Below are 27,915 nucleotides of genomic sequence, written 5' to 3' on the forward strand. Positions count from 1 at the left end.
GGAAAAGTTTTAAAGACCAAGTTACAGATCTTAAAGTGTCAAATAATTGTAAGCAACACTGAACCCCTTTGGTTTCATTGACTGTGTGTAAGCCAGGATAGGAAGGTTATCCTACAGCAACAAACAGCCTCCAAAATCTTAGCACTATTAAGCAACAAATGTTTACTTCTGGCTCACACTATTTGTCCATCAGGAATCACCACAGGACTATGTTCCTGGACTCAGATTGGTGAAGCAGCTATCTAGAACATTGCCTGTACCCATGGCAAAGAAAAAGAACATTCTAGAGGCTCTGTCACCAACAAACATGACACATGTCACTTCTGCTCACAGCTCATTGGCCAGAACCAGTCACATGATCCACCCAACAGCAAAGGAGTCAGGAAGTACAATTTGACCATATGCCAGAAAGGTGGAAAGCCAGGAATATTTTGCAGATATCACCAATAACTACCACATTGTCCGTGTATGTGTGGGGGGAGTGGGGGTATATCTTATATTTGCATGCATCTGTCTTTACAATCAACTAAGATATTTTCTGTCTCTTCCATCAACAGGAAAGCTGACCCAGTTCCATACATGACCACTCCTGAGAGATTGTACTCCAATGTCATGCAGACTCTGAAATACCTCAACACCCTCCTGCCCAATGGCAGCCATGTTGTTTTTTATGGCTTGCCAGATGGAACCTTTCTCTGGGATAATTTGCACAACAGATATCATCCTCTCGGTATCAGTTTGAAGATATTTTATTCTTTAACAATGTCAATGTGTATATAGCTCAATGTATTTACAGTTCAAACCATGTAGAAATATGCCTAAAATGCTATCACAGAACATGGGTGGGAGACGGTGAAGGGAAGTGTCAGGTTAGTATCTGATGGTTGTTATTCAGAGGATGGCAGAATCAGATCCAAAGCCAGAAAGGGCAGAAGTATTTAATTAAGAATTAAGAAAAATTGAAAGATAAGAGTTTAAATCAGGAAACTCCTTTAGCAGAAGGTGAATTGCAGAATGAGCTAAGGAAGCCCAAACAGGAAACAGGAAGCGTCAAAGGGAGGAGTTTCTCTCAACCTCAGTGGTGAGTAGCCTCCTGTTAGCTGGTAAGAATTCTCTAGAACACAGTCCTCCAGCCTGCTCGCTTTCTGCTTCTATACTCTCTTGGGGTCCCTTGCTCTAAAAGGCTTTAAGGTTCCCCAGAAACTTATAATGGCAGCTCTAACATCCCAGATACCGTACAAACGATGTCAAAGTGGCAGTAATTCGCCTTCGGAAGGACTGCGTGCTGATCCTTAAAACTACCCTGTGAGATAGATGGTTTCATTAACTACGGTAATTCCATTTCATAGATGAAAAAGCTAAGGCTCAGAAAGGTTAGGTAGCTTGCCAAATGTTGCATCACTCACTGTATATTCAAGCGGGGTGTAGCAGGGCTCTGCTTCCTGTATTTCAGGGGAGATTGTATTTATTAAGCACCTACTATGTGCCAGGCACTGTTGTAGGCAAAGGGAAACCAGCAGTGAACACAATAGTCCTAAATTCCCGCGTTTGTATTCCAATGGGAGAGAGACTCAAAAATATGTCAGAAGGTGATAAATGTCACAGGAGGAAAATTAGACAGAGAAAAGGAACAGGGAGTGCCGGCCTCAGGCCTCGCTGATTAGCCTCTACCAGGAGAGGCCTGAGTACCCTTCCCTCAGCCCCATATTGACGGCACCTGCGCCAGTCAGTCATGAAGAAGAGGCTGCCCCATCCCTGGAATTTCCCTACCACCTCCTGAGATCAACCCAAGCTAAAATGTGCTGGGGAGTCCGAGCACCTTCTTAGGAGTCAGGTGAGCAATTCAAAGGGGAAGACCTGAAACTCATTCCTTAGTGCCCTTCAAGGCTGTGAGCAGAGAGCCAAATGTCACACTCAAGGCCATCAGGAGCTTTCCCTTGCACAAATAACCTGGTGAGTATCTTTTCACATTTCGCTTGTCCTCCTCCTGCAGTCCTTGCGTAAGACAACCCCCAGCTTCTCCTCAGAAAATCCACCCCTCCCCAAATGACAAAAGAGTAGGAGCCCTTCAGCCAGCTCTCAGAGGGCTCTGGTCTCTTCCCTGGGGGAATGATGGTAGATACCCAGGTTCCAGGCTTCTCATCAATGAGGCTGAAGCCATTTTCCCCTTGAGTTACTAAAGTGTATCACAAATATTATTATCCAAGCAAAACACTGTCCAGCCTGGCCTGAGGAAAGCATATTCTTCCTGTTCATGCAGCTTTGACTGTGCCCCTGAGAAACAATATTCATAACATAATCACACACAAGAGAGCTTCGCTCCATTCTGAGCTGCCTTGCAAGTATAAAAGACAACTTGGGCTAAGAATGTCTCTTTGAGCCATTGGATACATCTGTCCCAACAGATTCTTCCAGATTGCTAAATTTCTCCCATGCTGAGAAATGCTTGGGAGAAGTTGGGGGCAGGGGCAGTGTGCTCCCAATTTACTTCATGACACCAACAGGGGCTTGAGTTTGAGTTTTCTGATTTCAAATCCCATTCTCTTTTCATGAACTCTGGTTAGACTGCCTGCATAAATTCTTTCCGAGATGCCATGCAATTCACTTGATTTGACCATGCTATATAATAATGACTCCATGTGATTTGGAAAGGAGTGAGGGAAGGAAAAAAGGCATTTTGGGGACTCATCATCAACTTTTCTGGATTCTGTAGGTCAGTGGTTCTCAGCTGAGGGCAACCCACACCCTTGTGTCCTGTTATCACACCTGGGGATGGGGATGGTGCAACTAGCATCTAGTGGGTAGAGGTCAGAGATGTCGCTAAACATTCTACGGTGTGCAGGACAGCCCCACAATCAAGAATGTCAGTAATGCCGAGATTGAGAAACTCTGCTCTAGGCTTTGCCTTGTCCTCCTCAAGTGGCCTCTTCCTGGCCATGAATCACATCCTAGCATTTAACAGCACAAAAGAGGAAGAAGCCAAAGGTGGAACAAGTTTTTTCGTTATAAACAACCCTAGTTTTGGGGAAAAAAATCCAATCAGGGAGAAAGTTGAAACCATCTAAAATTCACTTAATGTTTTTAAAGTAATTATTCACATCCCAAATTATCCCTGCTGCCTGGTTGCCATGGGAAATAAATTACAAATTTCTCAACGAAGCATCAGGGTCCTTCCTAGAAAGACTGAGGAAGTAGGTGGGATTTTTCCAGCTTCGCCGTTCCTCTGTTGGCAGGGCTCACAGCTCACATGGGAGGGGAGCCTCACAGAGAGGGCCACTGCCTCATATTGTCTCTCTTCTACTGCTCCCACTCCAGACCCCATCCTTGCACCTGCATTCCCAGCAGTCATGAACTAGCAGTGAAACAAGGACAATGCTGGACCAGCCTCCAGGGTCCAGTTGCTCTGTCTAGATTAGAGTAGATCTCATCTTAGTCAACAGCCAAACACCCAAGTCTGATTCCCAGGGCTCTGGGCTGAGAGTTATGCAAGCAAAGAAAACAGCGGGGGAGTGTGGGGAGTTCCATTTATTTCCGTATTTGAGCCTAGACACATGGTGATGATAATCTCTAGACTGTGGCCACCTCTTATGGACTAGGAAAGAGTTCCTGGAGCAGAGGCGTTGGGGGGAAGTTCCTGGTCAGTGATACATTCTCTGCTGCCTCCTTTGCCCCTCGGCAGGACAGGCAGGAAGCCAGCCTGACCATTCAGCAAAGGGAAGGTTCAATGCCACAGCGTGAAACCAGCAGGTGATGCAGGCCCAGAACTGAGCACAGGTGCCCGTCTCATTCCTGCCAGGGAGGAAGGAGTGATGAACCCCCCCCACCCCCATCTCTGCTCTTCAGCTGTGTTTGTGAGTCACTACCCAGTCAATGACTGGCTGCCAAGGGCTGGGACACCCCACAATCTCTGCTAGTCGTTAAAATTCCTGGGGAGAGTTTATTGTCTTTGTGAGGAATCCCCAGAGAGCAAGCCTCACGCATTAGGATACTACTTACATAGATCTTTTGAGAAAAGTCAAGCTCGGCCAGTCATGAGTCCTCTCGGCCGTAGTCTGTGAGGAAGGCAGTCATTCCAGGAGTACGTCTGAAATGTCCGTTCTCTGCTTGTGGGTAAAGATGATATAAGAGGGAGTCCCTGTCCTCACAGGAAGGAGAAAAAGACAGCTCCACAGAAGAAAATAGCACACAGAGCCTGACAAGTGGCAATGACGATGACGCAAGCCGTAGGCATTCTGGGAGCTGTCCAAAGGGTAGACTGTGGTTAGAGAGTCAGAGATTGCTGACTACAAGTGAGTCTGCAAGTAGGTCTTCCCTGGAGGATCCCCGACACAAACAACAGCAACAACAGCAGCAGCCACAATTTACTTTTGCCCCAATTACTCTTAAACTTGAAAGCAATGTCTTTTTAAAATACCTCCTAGTTTATATTTTATTACTGGCTTTCTCCCCATCTGAAGTAGTGTGGTTTTAATGCATTCAGATGGTATTTCATGGAGGTGTGACTGATTTCTGTTGGTACTAAGCTTTCACGGTACCTAAGATTTCAATCGTGTTCTCAGCATTGACTAAAGACCAAAGACCCCGCCCTAAAGCACTTGTAGATTACTGAGACACACACTGCCACTCCAGCCACCTGGGGAAGAATATGACCTTTAATCTGCAGAGGGAGCTCATGGCATCCACTGGGTCAGCCCACTGACTCCCAACCACACGCACGTGCACACACACATGTACACACACACACATGAACACACGTGCATGCACACACATACACAGAGATTGCTCCTCGGCCCATGACAATTCCTGTCCACTATGGGACAGTCCTCCTGTCCTACCCCTGGGCATTCTTGGTCAGCTTTCTTAACCAGATTGACTTTCTGACCAGGTAGTCACAGACACACCTCTTTGCATGTACCCCATACAGGTGGGATCAGTCTTTATGCCAGGGCTCCTCAATGTGAAAAAATTATGTCAAAACAACAGGGATAAAAGGTAATGCCTAAAAAAGAAAGAGTGAGTGACCAACTGATAGTGCCAACAAGGGGAGAACGCAAAGAACCACTTTCCCTTCCCGTAAGCCCATCACAGGCACTCCTAACAATCTCGCACGTGAGCAGGGTTGCCCTCCCTCTAACAGGCAGAAATACCAGGGAGAAGGGAGACCACCTCATTACACCTGTCGCAGTTACCATCTAACCACACCTAATGTGCCCTCATCCTGCTCAGCAGACCTAGCGCCTCACGGAGCCAGTGTCAGAATGACAGAGAGGTGGAAGGAACAGGGGAAGGGATCGGAGAAGGTCTGGAAGGAGGATGCGCCTCATGGTCTCCTTCTGAGGTGCGCTGGACCTTGAGGGAGGCCAGCAGGAAGAGGGGGTGAGGCAGGAGGGACAAAGGCTGAGATGGCTTCACCCCTGAGGAGCAGCCAGCTGTTAAGCTCCCAGTATCCCACCCCCTCCAGACAGCACAGCAATCCAGGCTGGAAGGTGGGAGGGGAGGGTACAAGAGTGTTACTCGTGGTCAGGCACGAGGTCAGGCTCCTTTCAGGTTGAAGAGACTGCAGCCACTGAATAGGGTAAAGAGAGAAAGGCCACCCCTCAGGGTGAGGGGACACCTCGGGCCCAGCAGGGTGGCAGGGCCCTAGCACGCTACCTCAGTTCCATTATGAGGCCCCAGTCCCAGCAAAGAAGTAAGGTGGCCACCAGGCACCAAGCGAAAGGCCAGACCTCACAGAGGGTGGTTAGAGGGAAGGCTGCGACTTGGTGGCTCAGTGGCTGTCCCTCCACGAGAAGGAGCCAAGTCATCCGGGCACACGGGGGAGCCAGGCTGGGGAGTAGAGGTTGATGGTGTCAGTGACTGCAGTGGGCTGAGATGAGCAGAAACACATTCAGGAAGGGGGTAAATTATAAAAAACACACACACAAAAGAGGGACCGAAGCCTCAGTGGGTAGAAGCAAGAACTTGGGAAAGATGGTGCCCAGGGCTCCGTGTTGGGCCCATAATGCGAAAGCAAGGACAGAGCCAGGGACTCGGGATTCAGCTACAGAGCAAGGATGCAGAGACCTGGGCAGAAGACAGCCTAGCGGGTCACTGCGACTTCAGTGGCAGTAATAAGCCTGTGGCTTTCCAGTCTGCGATTTATTCACCCACACAGAGAGATAATATGTTTTTCCTCTATGAAAAGAAAATTGAATCTATCTCTTGGTCTAAGTGATCAGAGGTATAAGTGAAAAATAAGACTGTGGCCCATCACCTTCAATCTCTCTCTTCCCTCTGCGATAGGGCCTATTATCTTCCTTTATTTTTTCAGAGCGTGAGAAGTGTTAATGGTCACAGCGTCAGACATTCCCCCCTGAAATTTGGGGAGACCTGGATTGTGTGTGTCAGGCACAGCGTGAGAGGTGAATTGCCTCTAGGGGTCGATGTGAGGGAGGAGGGCAGGAGAGGGGTGTTGCAAGAGAGAAGAAATAATGCCTGCAGAATTTGGGTCTACAGCTGATGTTTGGAAAGACTGATGAACCCCCTCTTCATTCTTCTGTACCTCTAGAAGCTGCACCAAACTAAGTGTAGGACACATCCACTAATTAGGGCTCACATAAGACATCCACTGGGCAGCCCCTAATCCAGTGCCGTGAAGGGATAATGATGTGCCCGCCTCCCCCATCCTCTGGGCCCCCCAGGCATTTTTGGAAGCCATCAGTTCCCAAACTTCAGAGCACTGCAGAACTTCAGATACTTAGAAAGTCCTGCCAGGTCCTCAGCATGGGACAAGGGGGTCAGATCTGGGTGTTTCATAAACTTGAAAAGGAGGATTTGGTGAACCGCCACCTTAAATGCGCCCTGTGCTCCGTGGGAACTTGGCATTTCAGACCATTGCCAGGAGAGAGTCACTGTTCTGCAGGGCGCTTTGTTCAAGGCATTCTGGTCCATGTTGAGCCGTGGGATACTTGTATTCCTTTTCCCTGGAGTCTAGATGAAGCCAGCTCCTCCAGCCCTGCCCTAGCCCATGCCAGGAACTCTACATGGGACTAAACTCCTTAGGGCCCCTCCCCACCCCTGATTCTGAATTTCTAGGAGCTCAGAAAGAAGGGCAGCACGGGCATTCTCGAGAGCAATGCTGAATGAAAAATCAAGGCAGCCCCCTGGAAGTGGCAACCTCCTGCAAGGGCGGCAGGGTCACCCCCAAGTGCCTCGAAATGTTGCTGTAGCTAAGTGCATGTGACATACCAGACCCCTCTGTTTTCCAGGCCAGCTAAATGAAGACGTGACCTACGCGCAAATGTACTCCTTCCTGAGCTGCCTTCAGGTGAGCAATCACTGACTCTCCAAGGCCCAGGTGCCCATCACTGTTCCTCTTTAATCAAAGTGTTTTCCTGTTCTCAGGTCAGCCCCTGCCACGGCTGGATGTCTTCCAACAAGACGCTCCGGACTCTCACTTCAGAGGTATGACTGTCACAGGCCTTTTATACCACCTTTGATCGTTCCTTCCCTGTGTTGGCTGCGGAGTTTTCACTGGGAATGGGATGCTCTCCAAGCTGGTGAATAACAACACCAAACTGCCAGGGTGCTTGAGGAGCCCAGAAAACATGGCGTGCCCTGTCTCTTCTGCCTCTCTGTGGGTCTGTCCCTTTTACTCTGTCTCAGTCACTGTCTCTGTGTGTGCGTGTCTCTCTCATGCATGCACATGTGTGTACACACAACTTATAAGCTGGTCCTGAGCATAGTTGTTCTGGTGGAGAGAACTGAGCGAGGGTAGCTCTGTGTCTGTCCGGAGCTCTTCCGAGGTAAATAAGCACTTTCTTCTCTTCTCTGAGGGAAATCCATTGCTCAGGCAAAATGCTTTCACAGATGGTGAATAATCTCTTTGTAAAAGATTTACTGAATTTTTTTTACAAAAGTATATTTCAATTTTAAAAAAACTTGGAGAACACAAAAAAGCACAAAGAACGATAATAAAAATCACCCCAAATTCCACCAGCCAAAGTCAGTATGTGTGTATGTCTTTCCATTGACACTCTCATAGATAAATACGTTTGATTTTTGCCTATACGGTATGAGAATATACACACTCTTTTATGCCTTTCAATGTTCATAAATTGTTTCTCCACATCATCATGTTGTAACCATTTTAAAGCACACACATTCTGAACATATATGATTTATATCATCCTTTGGTGTTGGACATATAGGTTGTTCCAATTTTTCACTATGATAAATAGTATTGTGATGAAGAAGTTGTACGTCTTTGTGTATATCTCTGTTTCCATGACAAATTCCTAGAAAAATTATTGGGTCAAAATGTATGCCCGTGTTCAAAGATTTGATCCATATTGCCAAACTGTTCTCTAGTAAGGTTAAACTAATCACATTCTCACTCACCTACCCATAACAACATCTGATATCATCGTTATCTTATCTTTGCCAATCCCAAGGGTGGAAAAGTAGTATCTTATTACTTTAATTTGCACTACTTTGATTCCTAATGAACTTTAAGATTTGTCATATGTTCATTGGCCATTTGTGCATGAATAGAACTTTTTTATTTATTTCAAAGTATTAAGGAGGTGCAAATGTTTTTGGTTACATGGATGGCTGTTGTAATGTTTGAGTCACAGCTATACAGCAACAACATAAACAAATGGGATTTGATTGAACTAAAAAGCTCTGCACAGCTAAGGAAGTAATCATCAGAGCAAATAGACAATCTACAGAATGGGAGAAAATATTCACAAGCTATACATCCAACAAAGGGCTAATATCCAGAATCTACAAAGAACTCAAGCAAATCAGCAAGAAAAACAAACAACCCCATTAAAAAGTGGGCAAAAGACATAAATAGAAGCTTTTCAAAAGAAGGATAGACAAATGGCAATAAACATATGAAAAAATGAATAGAACTTAATGTGCAGAGCTGATCTCTGCTGATGGCTTGGAGAAATGAAAGTGGAGTGGGGTGGGGAAGATTGATTGATTGATTAGTTTCTTTGTTCTGCCTGAATTATCTCACTAAAGTCAAAGTCAGGGTTTCATGGAATTCTCCGTTTCCCTTGTATTCAGAGAGCAGAACAACTCTCCAGTACGCTGAAAAAAATTGCAACCAGTGAGAAATTCACAAACTTCGATCTTTTCTACGTGGATTTTGCCTTCCAAGAAAGTAAGTGTCTTGGTTTAGAGGTATTGACAGAAGACAAAGCAGCAGCTACCGTTTAGAGCCTGCCTGGGCAACAGGTCCATGAGCCAGCAGGCGGCAGATTGGGCAGGGTTACTCCTGCCCGCTCTGACAGACTGATCACTCTGGTGTGGAAAAAAGGGAAAATGTGACTCTTTCTGAGCAGGCTGGGGGCTCAGCGTTACCTCCTTACTTCACTGTCATTTTAGAATCTCTGCAGCGATGGAGCCAGTGACCAGTTGGAAAGAGATTTTGGCCAGGAACCTGCAGGCTAATAGAATCGCTAACCAGTTAGCAACTAATGGGATCGCTAGCAGGTTAGCAATGCTAGCAGGTTAGCTAATGGAATCGCTAGCAGGTTAGCAATGCCCTGCTTACCTATGGGCTACAGAAGGGTGTGACAGAAATGGGGGATAAGGCGATGCTTCTCGTAGTGGCACTGAATTACCCAGGAACCCAGTAGCGGTGCACTTTCCCAGACCCCATACAGGATGAGCCCAATCCCAATCCCTAAGGGAAGGATCAAAGGACTTGCCTGTGACAAAGTGAAAAACCCATGTCCCAGCTTTCTGAAAAGAATATTACCAAGTTTCTTTTCTAGCATTCTGTCCAAACACTGGCATCACTGCTGAGAGGTCACACAAAAACGCGTGATTACTGGAGCTACTGATTTATCCTTTCCATCTTGACTCTGAAAAATTATTATTTGTTGACTGTAATCCTTCCAGGTTCATTTTCATTGCTAAGCAATTTTTATGCAAGAGGAAAGCCCCTGTTGATTGCCAGCTGCAATGAAGCTAATGAAAAGCTTTACGGTGCAGGTGAAGAACGGACAATTTCTCATTCAGAGTTCATCATCTCTGTTCCCCCCACCAACCCCCAGCTCAGGCATCTGGGATGCAGCAGATGGCCATCATGAATTATCAAATATTGCATTAGCTGACACGTTTTGCATCACAGACTCTAGTAGTTCAATTCCGAACATCTTTTCAACAAGACCGATCTCCCTTAACCAGATTTTTTGCCTAGGTGATACACACTTCTATCATGGCAAGAGACATTTTGATAAATAACCTCTCATTAAAATGAAGAGTGAAAGATTCATTAATGAATTCCTGGTGTAAACAAATGCACCACCAAGTGATCTTTGATCATTATCAACCCTGAATATAAAGTTATTAAAAATATAATAATGTCTAACATTCTCAGGGGACGTTTTTATTTTTCAGAGTGATCTCTAGCCCTGTCATTTATTATCTCTGGGACTATAGGCAATTCTCTGAACATTTCTAAATTCCCCTTTCCAGACCTGGAAATGGGGATACCATATCTACCCAGCAAATCTTGTGATGATTATATGAAATAATGTGTCATCCTAAATGCTGTGCCTAATGCATAGCCAGCACCCAGGGAAGAGTACCATTCCCTTGTACCCTTGCTACGCAGTGTGTGGTTCTGGAAAAGCAAAATCAACACTGCCCGGGAGCTAGTTATAAATACAGAATCCCAGGCCCCACTGTAGACCTACCTAATCAGAATCTGCATTTAAATACAATCCACAGGTCCTCTCTATGCCCATTAAAGCTTAATAGATGGAGTTCTATAAGCTCCAAGACTGAGCTTCATCAGTCAATCATCAGATTTTTGTTAAGTCTTGCTATGTGCCAGGAGCTGTGTAGGTGCTGGGAATATAATTGTCAACACAACAGACGAGTCCTTAACTCTATGGAGGATACAGAGAGAAGAGCTTTACCTTCGACCCAGTACCCGCCGGCGTTCCACTGGTCAACTAACATGCTTGGAAGCAGAGCCTCATTGGCCCTTATCCTCACAGCAACAAGAAATGCAGAAAAAAAGCAAAAGGTTCCATTAAACTGAACCAAACATTCTACATCAACTTTGCAGAAACCTCCTAGGTATTTCTCCTTCCTTGGCAATTCCCATTAACAGTTCAAGGAATTTCTGATTTTGTAATTTTCTGCCATTTTTTTTAAATAAACTTGAAGAGCCTGTTTTGATGCAAGGAAGTTAGTGGGTACCCCACAAGGGAAGACGCATGGACACAGTGAGTGAGAGAGAGAGTGGAGACAGAGGAACGGTGCCCTGGGACCTGCCTACACAAACATCTGATACAGCATCCTGCACTTACCATCCAGCTGCCACCATGTCCACTTCTGAGAGAGCTGGAATTTCAATCTAGTCTTCAGGAACTGTGGTAATCTCTTAGCTTGTGCCCAAAGTTAGGCAAAGGAGATTTTTCACTTGAAATTTTAGCCTTTTCCAGAGTAGGTGGAGGGATCATGCACTCCCATATCTATCTCCCTGGGTAACCTCCTGTGCCTGGGCTGCTTGGCCTTCCAGAAACCAACCCCATGTGGGTGCAATGTGCTACTGTAACAGAGCCCAGGAGTTCCAACTGTGCTCCTATTCCAACTCAGATAGCTGTGTAACCTCAAGCAAATGAAATAACCTCTCAGCCTTTGTTTCCTTGTAGGTAGGGTAGAAATAACTAGACCATGGGGTTTATGGAAGGATTAAGTGAAACAAAGCTCGTAAAGTAGTAAGGAGTCAATAACTCTTAGCGGGCATCCCCACGCTGGGAATCATCAACGTGTATGAAGTGGCTCCTTCACTGCTGATGTCCAACCCATCTCCCAGCCCCAGTCCCTCAGGCCTGTGGAGTCCTTTGAGTTCCTTCCAAGGTGATATGCTAAAAATGCAGCTCATCAGCAAGGAGAAAAGTGATCTCCTTCTATCAGAAATAAAAACCCCATACAGTCACTTAAATTTGCAGCCCTAACAGTCACTTGAAAATCTCTCATTTCAGCACTGTATTGGAGCTGACCATTGCATCACAAATATCCTCATTTTTCACGTTACTGAAATTCACAACTTCACATCCTGTGGCAGAGCAAATTGCATTTGAGGATCCCTGTCACTTGAGGGTATGCACGAGACCTATCTGTCCTCCACTCTGACAGCTCCAATCTGGCACTGAACAATGACTGCTCACCTCCAAAGCCTCTTCTTGTCTCTTGCTGATTCATTCTCCAACTGGTTATGAACTAAACAGAGGCAGAGATTTTTCCTCCCTTCAGGAAATGCCAACTTGAACAGGTGATGTTCTTTCTCTTTGTCTGTGCCACACCTCTCCAACAGAGGAAAGAAAATGCCACTTGGCTGACAAAGCCATTTCTACTCTGACAGTTTAAATATACCTCCAGCTGCCCTCAGCTTCCAAGACAGCTCAATTGGAGTAAATTTCACTCTTAGCTGGCCCGCCCCCATGTATACATCTGTAAAGACAGACAAGCACTTTATGGTGCTGAGCAGAATGCAGATTTCTTTTTAAAATAAATATCTGCTAGTGTTGCTATTCATCAAGGAGCTACCAAGTATTTTATGAGTCTTCCTCCACTGTCCTATTGGCATCTTTGAAAAGATGGTGATAAGCAGTTTCTTTCACTTTACAGATAAAAAAAAATACATTTTAAAAAAGAAAAGAAAAGAAAAGATGCTATGCACCAGATCCCAACAAATTGTTCATGGTCATTCAAGAAATTTAATCCAGGGCTTCTGAAATCAAATAGGAATTCATATGCCTACTTTGAGTTATGGCCCAGGTAGAAAGGAAACTGATCAACTTACCATGTCACCTTTGATTGGACCTCCCACTCTAAAATCAATCAAGAAAGAAATAATGACTAGTGTCTAGTATCGCATTTCTCCTGAGAAAGCAGAATTTCATCCTGAGATAACCAAAACAAGGAGTCGTTCTGTCTAGCACTAGTCACAATACAGATAAAACCATAAAGTCTTGCCTGTGAGTTACTGAGGCCACCCTTAAGTTTTACCATCCTGATGTCTACATATCTGTGATCACCAGCAGCTCTCGCAGACACAATAATCATCTGAGAAGATGATGACATTTTCCACTGTAAATAGATTCATTGTAGCCTTGGTAACCTTGGAGCATTTTCTTTTAATACCTATTGTATTATTTTATGTGGCAAGCCAGTTTTAAAGGCTGGACTACCTTGGATTAGCCTACTAATGTAGGGCAGGAGTGAGTGGTAGGGGGAATGAGTTTCCTGGCAGGGAAGAATATGTTATCATTGACATCACTTAGAATTGCCAGAGTATGGTGATGATAAAACATGGACTTTTCCCACTGCCCCCCACACCCCTGCTACCTTGCAAAATGTGACAAGTGAATATCCTGTCTCTTTCTTTATGCTTTTGTTCCTGAGTTTTCCCTTCATAATCCCCCCTATTATGGGATTGCTCAACTCTCCACAGCAAGTAGAAGGCAATGACCATCCTTCTTATTTTGGAAATACAGTACAGGTTGAGTATCCTCGTACAAAATGCTAGAAACCAAAAGTGTTTCAGATTTCAGATTGATTTTTTTTTGATTTTTCAAATTTTGAAATATTTGTATTATATATACTTACCACATATATACTTTGCACATCCCAAATCTGAAAATCTGAAATGTCCCAGTGAGCATTTCCTTTGAGTGTCATGCTGGCACTGAAAAAGTCTCAGATTTGGGGATTTTGTTACTTTGTTGTTTATTTCAAATTGTTAAGGGGGTACAAATGTTTTTGTTGTATGAATACCTTTTATAATGCTTAAGTTCGGGCTTTTAGTGTGCCTGCCACCTGAATAGTGTTCATTGTACCCAACAGGAAGGTTTTTGCCCTCCTCCTCCCCCACCGCTTCTCAATTTCCTATGACCTTTACATCTCTTTGTGCCCATGTGTGCCCATTGATTAGCTCCCAGTTATTAGAGAGAACACATGGTATTTTTTTTTCCATTCCTGAGATACTTCACTTAGGATAATGGTCTCCAGTTCCATCCAAGTTGCTGCAAAAGACATTATTTCATTCCTTTTTATGACTGAGTAGTACCCCATGGTATACATATATACATGGTGTACATTTTCTTAATCCACTTGCGAATTGATGGGCACTTAGGTTGATTCCACATCTTTGCAATTGTGAATTGTGCTGTGATAAACATTTGTGTACAAGTGTCTTTTTTATAAAATGACTTCTTTTCCTTTGGGTAGAAACCCAGTAGTGGGATTGCTGGGTTGAATGGTAAATCTGCATCTATTTCTTTGAGGAATCTCTATGCTGTTTTCCATAGAGGTTGTACTAATTTGCAGTCCCACCAACAGTGTATAAGCTTTCCTTTCTCTCTGTATCCTTGCCAGCAGTCACTGTTTTTTGACTTTTAACAATGGGCATTCTGACTGGGGTAAGGTGATATCTCATTGTAGTTTTAGTTTGCATTTCCCTGATGATTAGTGACATTGAGCATATTTTCATGTTTGTTGGCCATTTGTCTATCTTCTTTTGAAAGACTGTGTTCATCTCTTTTGCCCACTTTTTTTTTTTATTTCAGCATATTATGGGGTACAGATGTTTAGGTTACGTGTGTTGCCCTTGGTTCCCCTCCCCCCAAGTCCGTGTTTCAAATATGTCCATCCTTCGGGTAGTGCGCATTGCACTCCTTGCGTATACAAATACCCGTCCCCTCCTCCCTCCTCCCCGCTTCTCCCACCGCCCTCCCCCTTCCCCAGCATCCAATAGATGTTGTCCTTTTATGTGCTTTTATGTGTTGATTAGTTAATACCAATTTGATGGTGAGTACAAATGGGTCCCGTTCTGCTGCTCTTGTGGTGCTCCACTTTGGATAATGGGCTTAAGTTTAATCCAGGAAAGTGTAAGAGGTACTAGATCACTGTCATTTCTTATGATTGAGTAATATTCCATTGTGAACATATACCAAATTTTGATAATCCACTCATGGATTGACGGGCACTTGGGTTGTTTCCACATTCTTGCAATAGCGAATTGTGCTGCCATAAACATTCGGGTGCAGATGTCCTTATCGTAGAATGTTTTGTGCTCTTTTGGGTAGATGCCTAATAGTGCTATTGCTGGATCGAATGGTATTTCTATTTTTAGCTCTCTGAGGTATCTCCAAATTCTTTTCCACAGAGGCTGCACTAACTTACAGTCCCACCAGCAGTGTAGAAAGTGTTCCTGTCTCTCCACATCCTCGCCAACATTTGTTGTTTTGTGTTTTTTTGATAGAGGCCAGTCTCACTGGGGTTAGGTGATACCTCATTGTGGTTTTGATTTGCATTTCTCTAATGATTAGAGATGTTGAGCATTTTTTTATATGTTTGCTGGCCATTATTCTGTCTTCTTTTGAAAAGTTTCTGTTCATTTCGCTTTTGCCCACTTTTTAATGGGGTTGTTTGGTTTTGTTCTTGCTGATTTGTTTGAGCTCTTTGTAGATTCTGGATATTAGCCCTTTATCAGATTTACAGTTTGAGAATATCTTCTCCCGTTCTGTAGGTTGTCTATTTACTCTATTAATTATTTCCTTTGCAGTGCAGAAACTCTTTGATTTAATCGAGTTCCATTTAATTATTTATTTTCATAAATAAAATAAATATTTTAATAAACATTTTAAATATTTAAAATAAAAAAATAAAATAAATAAAATAAAGATAAAATAAATAAAATAAAATAAAAAATATTTTAAATAAATATTATTCATTTATTTTTATTATTATTTTATTTATTTTTATTTTATTTATTTAATTAAATAATTAATTTAAAATTATAAATAATTATAAAATATATATAATTATAAATAAATAAATAATTATAAAATTATTTATATTTATGCACACATAAAATTCAAAGCAAAATGGAATAACTTTAAACCTTGGTGCCAAAATTGAATCACACTCGAGGAAATTCATGTATAAGCAAATCTGACCTTTTTAGTACCAGGCTCCTAGTAACCATTTCTCTCAAGGAACACAATCTTGACTTAAACTGCGTTTTCTTAACAGGTTCAAATTTGTTTTCCACTTTGGGTTTTCCAAGTCTCCTGCTCACCATAATTCTTTCCTAGCTTTTCTCTTGACCATTGAAAGCTCGGGTTTTGATTCAACTTGTCACTCCACCTTCTTTGCAAATATACAGTCAAAAAGTATCATAAGAGGCTTCTTACCCCCTCTGGATCAGAGGACACCAGGGTAGTCCGGGTGAAGTCCAGGGCTCACTGTATATCTATTTAGTACAAGAGGCCTCTGCCTCACGTCTTATTCATCCGACTCTTTGCAAGTTTTTAGCAGGCTCTGTCTGAGATCTCAATTGGGCTCAATTCCCATTGGCCTGATCTTATTAGCACACCTGGGAGTTTCTTAACATCTGTCTTATCTCAGGCTGCTATAATGAAGCGTCATAAACCGATGGCTTATAAACAACGGAAATTTGTTTCTTACACTTCGGGAGGCTGAAAGTTCAAAATCAGGATGCCAGCATGGTTGGGTTCTGGTGAGGGTCCCTTTATAGGCTACAGGTTTCTGATTTTTCCTTGTATCCTCACATGGTGGAAAAAAGTGAGAGCTCTCTGGGGTCCCTTTCATAAGGGAACTGATCCCTTCATGAGGGATCCATCCTCGTGGCCTAATCACCTCCCAAAGGCACCACGTCTTCATACCATCACATTGGCAGTTAGGAGTTCAACAAATGAATCTGGGGAAGACACAAACATTCAGTCAATATAATACTGTATTAGGATTTTCTTTCATTCTTTCCTTTCTTTCTTCTGTTAACATCCATACAGCATAAGATGAAACCAAACTAAAAATAAAGGGAGAAGAAGGAAAAGGGTCAAAACATTCACTGAGAACTTTGGTGAAGCAAAAAGGAGCACAAGTGAACAGGAGCGATGTCACTTCTGATGTCACAGAGGGGGCTGGGAGGCTGAGGCCTCACCTGGACGGGGCCTTCCAGCATCTTTGCTGGTTTTTGTACTGGAGATTCCCGTGGGACTACAAGAAGAGAGGAGACAAATACCATAAAACGACAAAGAGAACTGAGGGGGCTCAGTGGGGGAGACCCTGGCTCTGCATTTGAAGAAACCCTTCCAAATGCCTGATTCTCCATTAAGGGCAACTTGTTGGATGTTTGGATTAGAGGCGGCTTGACTGAAGAATCAGCATAGAGTTAGAAAATTGAAAAAGCAGGACCCAAAATAGGAGGAGGAAACCAGCCTGTTCTCCTGGGCATGGTGGGGGACAAAGAGCCCGAAAGCAGCACATGGATGGGCAGGATGGCATCACAGAGAGCACAGAGCCAGCATGGCGGCCAGGATGGTGATCTGGGACCCACCGAGCTTCAGAGTGTCAAGTCCAGAGGGAAAGGGAGAGCAGCCAGAAGTGAACCTGAAGCAGAAGGTCAAATTCCAAGGTCATGCCCCAAAAAGCAAGCAGAAGAGGCCAGGCAAACTGAAATCTGAGCCAGGAAAGCTTCCCTGAGGCTCTGCCCTTACAGGACACGACAGCCAAGGGCGGGTAAGAAATTGTTGAGGGCTGCATGCTGGTTTGAAAGAACAAATAAGCCTTCACAAGAATGCTTGCGGTCTACTCCTCAGTGCAGCTCTGAGCTTCCTACCGGACAAGCAGATATTTAACACTTACCAGTCCTTCAGAGAGAGATACTGTCTCCCAGCACAAAGCAACTTCTCCCTTGAGACGTCATGTGGGAGATACCACATGACACAATAACACAGTGAACAATGTCCTCAGTTTGAGTTTCTAAGTAATGCAAAGACCATTTACCAAAAGCTGCTGCTTCCAATAACCTCCAATAAAACCCGGAAGGAGGATACCAAGAGAGGTTCAGGGGCAGTCATTCTGCCAGGGATAAGCTAACAGGGATTGGTGGTTCGGTGTGTAGGACTCCAAACCACCAGCATGAACCTTTGAGAAGGGCAGCATTAATTGCAGCCCCTCGGGGACAGGGGTTGGGTAGTAAGTGGCAATGGCATGCTGGGGCGTTCTGACTAATTGCAAAGGCAGCGCAGTATTGATTCAGCCCTGGAGAAGTCCAGCGTCCCTTGTCCAATCAAAGCCCCTGATGGAATCTCCATCCTTCCTTTGGGATGAGAAGGGGAGAGAGAGGGCACAGACCTCTGTCCTTGAGTTTCCTAGGAGGTGAAGAGAAAAGAACTGGAGGAACTAGCTGTGCCTCCAGCTGTGCCCGCTCCCCTCGCTGGACGCGGGGGAAGTGAGGACCTAGCTACGCAGGGAGCAGCCATCTCCGAGGCTTCTCTCTGGAGACTCTCTGGGGACTTGAAGTTTCCTCGAGGAGTTCTTATTGACTGTGTGATGGAACAAGCTAGAGTTAATTGTGCTGTTTCCTTGGAGCAACTGACATTCTTGGTCTCTCACCCCTGTTGAAGGACAGCTTTATACTTTCTCATCACGCTTGGGCTCATAATATTTTCTCTGCAGCCATGCTCTCTCTAAATGTGACGCTGAGATAATTTTACGTAATTATATTTCTGACGCACTGTGTGATTTTGAAAGGTGGGTGCTTGACACATGCAGGCAGTGTCTGCAAATGGCAAACCATGAAAGGAGATGTTAACAAATGTTTAATTTTCCCCTCCTGCGATACTGTCCTACTGCACCACTGGAAAATGAGATGCACTTAAATAGGTGTTGAATACTTTAGAGCTCACCTTTTCCCACTGCCCTCCCCGAAACATAAACCACATTCATCCAACACTCTCACATATTCCCTTCCTGAGTTGGGGGGTGGGGAATCACACAATGGGAAGATCACTTCTGTTCAGAAAGCCCCCAGCCCAAGAGAACGGCTCAGAGGTGGCTATGGCTGGGTCAGCGTGAGCCCGGGAGGGCAGTGGGCAACTCCATGAACTTTCTCACGTCCTTGCCCTCGGACATCGACCACTGCTTGTCTGTAACCCTGTGGTTGTGTGCCCCACAGTCATACAGGAGTGGCAGAAGAGAGGCGGGCAGCCCTGGGAGCTCATTGAACCCGTGGACGGATTCCACCCCAACGAGGTGAGCCCAGTCGTAGGATGCTGTGGAAGGCTGTTTGTTTGTTTTTTCACCATACTTATGCACTCATGTTTATTTTTATCCTGTTTTGTTCCAAAAAGGATTTGAGGTAATGTACAAATGTGTAAGAGAAATTTAATAAAAATGAAGTAAAAATCAGGACAAAAGGAAAATAAGGTAAAAATTATACCTAGATTCCTGACCATTTCTGCAGTTCATAAAAGTGTGCAGGGCAGTACGAAGAAACCACCCGAGGGGGCCTAAGAAATCAGCTGTGTGTTCTCCAGCAGCCCATGCGAAGGGGGCGTAAGTCATAGCCTCCTTAAGATTTAAAAAATAAATAATTAAGTCAAGTACTCCCCCCTAAAAAAGAAAATCACAAGAATTCTCAAAAGTGAGATACATGAGAAATTCCTTCTATGGATCTTTCCAGAAAAGAAGCTGTGAGAGAAGAGGACAATGTCCTTAGCAGTATTCTGCAGCGAGGGCTGTTTCTCATCTTCTCGTCGAGGATTCCAGAGCACAATTCTGCAAAGCGGCTCTCCTCTGCCCTTCACACCACCCCGGGAGCTGGAGGGTAGAACTCTCTCCCTCCCGTCTCCACCCCATCCCATTGTCCTGGCTTCAACCAAAGAAGCTCCACTTTTATCTGTTGTGTATACTGGACTTGCTCTGACATTTCTTTGTTAAAAAGAAGAAGAAGAAAGAAATGGGGGAGTAGTTCTGCCACTTTCAAAACTTGGAAAGCTGGCCCTTCCTCTGCAGGGAGGCTGGGCCGCTTGCTCTCAGGCAGTCCTGCCCCAGCCTGTGGCGAGTGTGCTGTGGCCATGACAAGGCTGCAAACATGAGAAGCACTCCAGGCGGTGCTGCCTGGTGGCCTGGGTCTCAGTGGTCAGCCGGGCAACAAGGAGGGCTGGTCGGCCCCTCAGGAGCCTGAATGGAAGCACAGCCCACCTTCCCCTGAGCTCTGGGCTCAGCGACTGCCCATGGGCAGGGTTAAGAATCTCCTCAGGCCGGGCGCGGTGGCTCACGCCTGTAATCCTAGCTCTCTGGGAGGCCAAGGCGGGCGGATTATTTGAGCTCAGGAGGTCGAAACCAGCCTGAGCAAGAGCGAGACCCCGTCTCTACTAAAAATAGAAAGAAATTAATTGGACAACTAAAAATATATAGAAAAAAAAATTAGCCGGGCATGGTGGCACATGCCTGTAGTCCCAGCTACTCGGGAGGCTGAGGCAGGAGGATCGCCTGAGCCCAGGAGTTTGAGGTTGCTGTGAGCTAGGCTGATGCCACGGCACTCTAGCCCGGACAACAGAGTGAGACTCTGTCTCAAATAAATAAATAAATAAATGCCCACTTCACTGGTTTAAATAGCCACAAAAAAAAATCTGAGTAAAGCACCTCAGAATATCTAATTCTCCTGTGTATCAATTGGATGAGCTGATCTAAGAGAATTACTAGTTAGAAGCTGGTTGAACATCAGGGTCTGGCCCTTCAAAAAATGATGTCTTTGGTTTAGAACAGTTAATGTGCAGCCCTTGTTTCTGGAAATAATTAGGTATGTGTCTTGTCCATCCCTGCACATAGCGGAATTTTGTCTTTCTGACTCTGGAGAGAATGGGGGTACTGAAAAGATGGTCAGGTAAGGTGTCAATCAGGAACAAACGAACAAGAGGATCAAAGATGACTTTGCTGTACTACTCAGGACATATTTGATCTATCAAATGACCGTCTTGTCCCTAACTCAAAATAATACTAGGGTTCAAGGTCTGTCAAATTGGAGACTTATCTTGTACTCAAACAACTTCACCTATATATGGTTATTGAAAACCAAGTCAAAAGCTGAAGACCAACATGTGCCATAATCTTATGCTAATCCTGCAAGATTTGCTCACACACTGGTAGTAGGTGATAAAGTGGGCAATGGTAGGTACCCGTGGCTTCAACCAGAAAAGCTCCACTTTTATCTTTTGTGTGTACTGGACTTATTCATGACATTTCTTTATTAAAAAGAAGAAGAAGAAAGAAGTGGGGGAGTAGCTGGTCACAGACCAACAGACGGATGCTCATCACAATTCCAAATCATGAAGCAATTACATAAAGCATCATGCTAGACATGCAAGATGCTAACTTAGTGAATTCAGAAACCACCTCTGGCTTTACTGTGTTATGAATTGGATATGTTTATATGCAACTTAAGAAAGTGGACTCTGTAAGATGTTCAACTGCAAAGGAAGAAACCTGGAAGGACCTAACTCTGTTAACCGAAAGATTCCAATTAACCAGAATACCCCATTCCCAAGCATTCTTCTGGACTGGACTAGATTCCACTCCATGTGCTGCTGATGTTGTGCGCACTGGCAGGAGGAGGGTGTCTCCATCCCTTGTCCAGAGGACAAATGTTGGGCAGGAGGATGTATGACTAAAGTTTCCACTGGTAAAATGAATTAGCTTGCACCCATCTGATGGCACACCATGCATCAAACAAAAACGATGATACGGATCCACCTTTAGTGACAGAGAAATATGTTTGTAATATAGAGGAAAGTAAATAAGAGCAGACTGCAGATTGTGGGGGTGATGACACAACTGTATGCATTTGTTAACACCCATAAAACTGTTTACCAAAGAGAGTTAATTTGACTGTGTGTAAATTAGACCTCAAGAAGGGCAGACCATAAAATGACATTCACAGAGGGATCCAATTTGCACGTGTGTGTGTGTGTGTGAGTGTATTCAGATGTGAAATCAGAAAGGCTCCACACCAATGTCAAGAGAGGCTACCTCTATTATAATTACAGATAACAGTTATTCTGATTTTCTCTTTTTGCTTAATTGTCTTTTTCAATTTTTCTAGAATAAATAACTTCTGCTTTAATATATTTAACTATGAGTAGAGAAGCACAAAAGAATATCTGTGTTCAAAAATCAACTAATTTGGAATAAAGAGAGTACAGGATAGCTGTGCCTTGCCCATAGGAGAGTCACAACAGGAGAATGTTGTACAAGCCCACAGTAGGTGCTCAGTAAATATTTGTTGAATGAATGAATGATTATAGTGGATCATTTTACCACAAGTCTCTCGTTTAGTGATAACCATGCCTCTCTCATTTCAGACCCAATATTTTAGCAATGCCCACTCATAAAGATTTTAATCTCTATCAGACCGACAGCCAACTAATTGCTTTCAAACCAAACAGTTACCACTGCCTCCTGCTCAAATCTGAGCTCTTTCATTTTCACTGTCCTCTTCTTACCTCATGCCTGTCTCCTCCCTTATTAACACAGATAGGGCAATAAATGCCTGGGTACTGCATAGTCGTTAGAAAGACAGCTTAGGTGTATCAAGTCGAAAGCCAATAAAACAAAAAAGAAGAACCAGTAATTTTCCACAGACCTAGCGGCAGCCTCCTTTGCTGAGAAATGGCAGGAAAAACAGCCTCTATCTTAAAAGACACTGATTGCTTTGTGTGAGAGATATTCCTACCCTTCCCGGAAAACTGACCAGTTTGACAGGCAGCCTCTGACTTGACCCTGGTTTTAAGTGCAAAGAAGTGTTTGTGTGGTGCGTGTGTGGTATGTCTGTGTGAGGGGTGTGGTGTGTGGTATATGTGAGGGGGGTGTATTTGTGTGTCTGTATGTGTGTGTGTGTGTGTGTGTGTGTGTGTGTGGGTGAGACACTGCATGGATATGACCGAGATTACATAGTCAGAGGATGAAATCGGTCATATACCTCAGAAGGCTCAGGAACACATTAAAATACTAGGGATATTTAAGGCATTGATTCTATCAGTTCTAGTTTGTTCTAACTAAGAAAATCTTGCACGCAGTGCAGATCCATAAAGGACCTTAGGTCATTTGCTTCAGATCATTCTTGTGCAAATGAGAGAGCTGGGCCCAGAGAGTGGACCAGGGCCACCCAGTGTCACACAGGGAGTTAGCCAAACTGCCTAGTAGAATGGGGACCTGTGAACTGCCCTTTGGAGACAATGTCCCTGTGCTTTTGAATAAAGCCAGGGACATCCCTGAGCATCCTCCCTGAACAATGGATTCCCCTCTGAAGCCTTCAGCCATCACATTTCTCCTATTGTTCAGCATTGAAAACCTCGGTTGAGACACAGCCATCTGGGTCTGGATGGCCTGGCCAGGCCCCATTTGCTAAATGAGGGCATTATCTGCAGAGAAAGAGCCTCCTCGTCAAAGGCATGTTCATGATAAGCCAGAGGATTGGACAACCAGGAACGGGTCCCGCTAACATCACGGACGAAGGGAAACCTGATGCGCAGCGGTGGAACCAGAGCCAGCATGAGCCCCGGAGAGCCAGACGTGAGCCTGCTGTGCGGTGAGCGGGTCACTCCTCCTGGCGCTCCAGCCCGACTCTCCACACTCACCGTCTCCTCCGAGTCCCGCCCCAGCAGGTGGCCCGGCCAGGCTCGTCTCCCAGGCACCCATAGTTCCTCGGCCATGCCATTCTGTCACCCCCATGCCTTTGTGCCTGCTGTGTCCTCCGCCACGCACGCTGTTTCCCCACATCACTCGGCTGGCGAACTCCTCCTTGAAAATCCAGCTCAGCGTCACCTTCTCTGGAGAGGACCTGCCCCTTCCTTCGCCCGGCAGAGTTGGCAGCTCTTCCCTTTCCAGCGTGTGTGCCCTCCTCACAGCCCTCCCTATGGGCCCACTGGTGTCGTCTCGCATGTCTGGGTCCCTCCCTAGGCTGGGAGTTCCTGGAAGGAAGGACTTAGCAAGTTCATGTCCAAACCCAAGCCTCAGGCTGGCAGTAGAGTTGGCTGTCCACAGATAAGTGGATGAGAGGATTTATGAGAAAGTGTATTTGTTTTCTATAACTAAATGACAAGTTACCACAAATATAGTGGCTTAAAATAATACACATTTATTATTAAATATCTCACAGTTTCTGTGGGTCACAGATTAATTGGGTCCCCTGCTTAGGGTCTCACAAAGCTAAAATCAAGGTGTGCCGGCCGAGCCACATCCTCATCTGGAGAGTCACCGGGAAGCACTGTCCTCAAACCCAACTCGGGCAGATCCATTCTCACCAGGTGGTGGGACTGAGGACCCAGACTCTCGCTGGGTGTCAGCTGGAGGTCACCTCAGCATCTGGCCATGTGGGCCCCTAACACGGCGTCTTCCTTCACCACCCAGCCACGAGTCTGCAGAGCGACTCTGCCACCAAAGCAGAGCCTTAGGTAACGTGACATAAACACTGAAGTGACATCCTGTCACCGCTGCGACATTCCATCGGTTAGAAGCAAGGGATAGGCCCCAACCCGGGCAGGGGAAGAGGATTGTAGGGAAACATGAGGGTAGGAACCACAGGACCATCCTAGAGGCTGCGCCCCACAGAGAGAATAGAGTAAATCTTGCTGGAAAATTATTTATTATAATTTCCCTTTCCTCCTCTTTCGGGTTCTTTTTTGCAGGCAGCTTTGCGGCTGTTGGCAGATCGCTTCTGGAAGAAGGTGCAGCTCCAATGGCCCCAGGTCCTGGGAAAGGAGAATCAGTTCAACCCCCAGATTGAGCAGGTGTTTGGAGACCAAGGCGGGCACTGAGCCTCCCGGGAACACGCCCCTCTGGGGTTGGGTACCAGGAGGCGGGAGCTCGGTAAACTCATTCAACACGCCACTGCGGAGGCGGCTTCGTTTGAGGCCCAAAGGCCCCTCTTTCAGCAGCATCTCTGCGAAATGCTTTTCTCTCAGTTAAGAGTGTATCTGAGTGACAGTGTGATGCTGTGTGCTTCTGGGGTCGGTAACCCTCCAACTGTTCCTGAAATAACCTTTAATAAAGCACGTTGGGTGCCAGTCCTAGCAAGAGAGTATTTGTGCCCTTTAACAGCTAATTGTTCTAAAAAGGGCTTCTAAAAACACACAAGAAATCCAGCAATGTTTGGCAATTTGCCCGGGGTCTTGGCATGCCAGGGAGCTGATCCTCCCTCCGTTGCTGACTTTTCAGGATGGCCAGGCGAGCCCGCGCTCCTCCCGGAAGGCAGCTGCCAGCTGCCAAGGACTGGCACAGGCTTCGTGGGGCCCCTCTAAAAACAGAACGCAAAACTGTAAATACGAAACGTGAATACTTATTTAGAGCGAGAAAAGAAATCACAACAAATCACAAATATTTAAAAGTTGACAACTACCATAAGCACCACAAAGTCCAGAAAAATGACAATTTTTTTCCTTGGAAAGATTTCCTTGCCTTCTTTAGCTGTATCACCTGATCACCTCTTTCTTAAAACAATGATTTTGTGATATCATTGTCTATAGAAGGAATAGAAAAGTAAAATTTGTTTCTTATTATTGATAGTTTAGAAGTTTCTTTCTACTACACAACTTCTTATTGGTAAAGTGGTATAAATATATAGGATTGCTGTCAAATTGGGAAGACCTCTATCACATTCCTTTAGGGTGAGAGCTATTAAAGACCCACCGTCTATTTGCAGTACTGGTAGAGGTTTGTATCCATATAAGCACGGGAATCCTGATCAATTCTATTGCTCTCATCCATGTGTCATGTCCCTCGCCCACCTCTGAGCACAGCCACGGACTCGGTGGTCTGTCCCCAGGCCACCCGTGCTGCCAGCATCCCCCCTCAGGCAGGCACATCTTTCTGCATTCTGCCCTCAGGATCTCTCTTGGCACAGCCCAGAGGTGTGGGACAGTTAACACCCCAGGGGGAGCTCAGGGCCAGTGAATGAAGGCACCAGCCTCCTCCATGAGTGGTCAGTTGGGGAGGCCTTCTGTGTGCTTCTTGGGGTCCCAGCAGAATCAGTCCCCTCTGCTCCCAGCAGTGACCACCTTAGCACAGCGTTATGCCAACATTACCTTCTCCCCATCTCACTTTCCATGATCCCTCATTCCTGCTTCCCAAATAAACCACCTGCACCCAAATTTTTGTCTCAATAAAGACAAAGTTAGGATGACAGTGTGGGTATAATTGTACATGGCTTAGCATTGAATATATTCCTGATGGTGAAATACTCCTGTTTTGACCGGACACCAGTGCCAACCACATTCCCTGCTCACTGTGCACATCTGGCGATTGGAAGCTGTTGCCATCACCACGGACTGGCGTCTGGCCCTGTGCACCTCACACCTTGTTTCTCCCCCGCCACCCACGTGCTTTCATACTGTGATGTGACCGCTGGCCCTCCACCTTAGTCGCGATGCTGGCGGACAATAGGAGTGTGCCTGGAAGCCTTCCTTTTTTTTTTTTTTATTTCAGCATATTATAGGGGTACAGATGTTTAGGTTACGTATGTTGCCCTTGCCCCCCCTCCCCCGTAAGTCCGAGTTTCAAATATGCCATCCTTCAGGTCGTGCATATTGCACTCTTTGTGTATGCATAGACCCGTCCCCTCCTCCCTCCTCTCTCCTCCCCCCCCCGCCCAACATCCAATAGATGTTATTCTTATATGTGCACTTGTGTGTTGATCAGTTAATACCAATTCGATGGTGAATACATGTGGTGCTTGTCTTTCCATTCTTGGGATACCTCACTTAGTAGAATGCGTTCCAGCTCTATCCAGGAGTATACAAGAGGTGCTATATCACCATTGTTTCTTAAAGCTGAATAGTACTCCATGGTGTCTAGCAATAACCTGACTGTGCACAGAAATGGCTGCAAACCACATAAATACCAACCAGCCCAGACGGATCTCCATTTCAACTCGCCCTTAGCTGAAACTGAGGGGGATCCCAAAAACTCCTGTGGCTACTCCAGAGCCATTATATATATATATATACACACACACACATATAAAGTGTGATAGAGAGGGAGCAATTGTGTTTAAAACATCTTAATTTTGTAAATTTTACAAAGCACATGACCACGCGAGCACATTTCTGGGGCCCCTTTCGGGGCTTTGGAAGGGACCCTAAAACTCCAGCTTTATTAGACTTGTGGTAAATCCACCTCCGCTCACAAGATTAATCTGCCAGGTTGTGTGTGAGCTCTAGTTCTGGGGGCCAAAACACTTAAAATGTTGTCAATCTATTCATTTCTGTCACATGGACGGGACTCTTGGTGCAGGCTACCCAGCACTGGCCCTGGTGGCAGAGCAGCACTGCGCCAACACACTGTCGGGAGGCTGCCTGTTTCATGCAAGAAGTAAACAGGAGGAGGTTAAAAGGAGGATGAACTGGAGAGTGTGAGGTTTCGAGGCAGTGGGCTGTGGAAACTTGGTATATCCGTCTCCTCCCGAGGGATGCATCTGCTCATAGGATCTCGGTAAGCACATTACTGGGTTTGGTGTTTCAACATCTCATATTATTTTTAAGCACCAAAATACCAATACTTGTTACAGTACTGTTTTATTGTTGGTATTTAATCTGAAATCTTAATCATTCAGTCTCAAGATATACCCAGAGAGTGCTGCACTAAAATTGGGTCCTTTCCTTTAGAAAGAATTCTAGCCAATCCCTCCCCTATTTAGAATGCTTCCACGGTACCTTATTGCTATCCTATTAATAATTCCTGTTTCCCAGAATGCAGGTGAAGTTGATAACCTTGTATTGCTTTTGCTGTCGGGGGAATAGAGAACTCATTTCAGGCCTTGATCTTCTCCCAGAAGGCCCTGAAGGACTGGAGTTATTTTAAAAGTTGGGAAAAACCAGAGAGGGTGAGTAGGGAGATTCTGAGAGTACAAGGAGAGGGTCCCCACACCTGACCGTCTCCTGTCTCTCACCCCGGATGTCATCTCTGTCTCTGCCACTTCCCACTCCTCCAAAAAAAACAGTTTAAATTCTGTTAGGGACTGATCACCCACCCAACTTTGGGGAATAATCTAAGTAGTTCCATTTTCCGAGCAGGCTCAGGAAGGAGGACAGAGGT

At 45.1% G+C, this 27,915-nt stretch overlaps 1 protein-coding gene across 3 annotated transcripts in view; it reads left to right on the forward strand.

Moving 5' to 3' along the window:
• The window catches only part of AOAH (acyloxyacyl hydrolase (neutrophil)), a 220,309-nt gene extending 195,424 nt beyond the window's left edge, over positions 1 to 24,885 (forward strand). The window contains exons 16-21 of one of the 3 annotated variants that reach the window (XM_012638766.1): positions 558 to 730; positions 7,248 to 7,306; positions 7,384 to 7,443; positions 9,058 to 9,154; positions 19,001 to 19,077; positions 24,513 to 24,696. In XM_012638766.1, the coding sequence (XP_012494220.1) occupies positions 558 to 730; positions 7,248 to 7,306; positions 7,384 to 7,443; positions 9,058 to 9,154; positions 19,001 to 19,077; positions 24,513 to 24,641 (595 nt within the window). In that variant the 3' untranslated portion in view covers positions 24,642 to 24,696. Of the gene's footprint in view, positions 1 to 557; positions 731 to 7,247; positions 7,307 to 7,383; positions 7,444 to 9,057; positions 9,155 to 19,000; positions 19,078 to 19,507; positions 19,564 to 24,512 lie in introns of those variants that run through there. The other 2 variants (XM_012638767.1, XM_012638764.1) reach the window with 2 other exon arrangements.
• The last annotated feature ends 3,030 nt before the right edge of the window (positions 24,886 to 27,915 follow it).

The sequence above is a fragment of the Propithecus coquereli genome, unplaced genomic scaffold (genome assembly GCF_000956105.1).
Source record: "Propithecus coquereli isolate 6110/MARCELLA unplaced genomic scaffold, Pcoq_1.0 Scaffold134, whole genome shotgun sequence".
Lineage (NCBI taxonomy): Eukaryota > Metazoa > Chordata > Mammalia > Primates > Indriidae > Propithecus > Propithecus coquereli.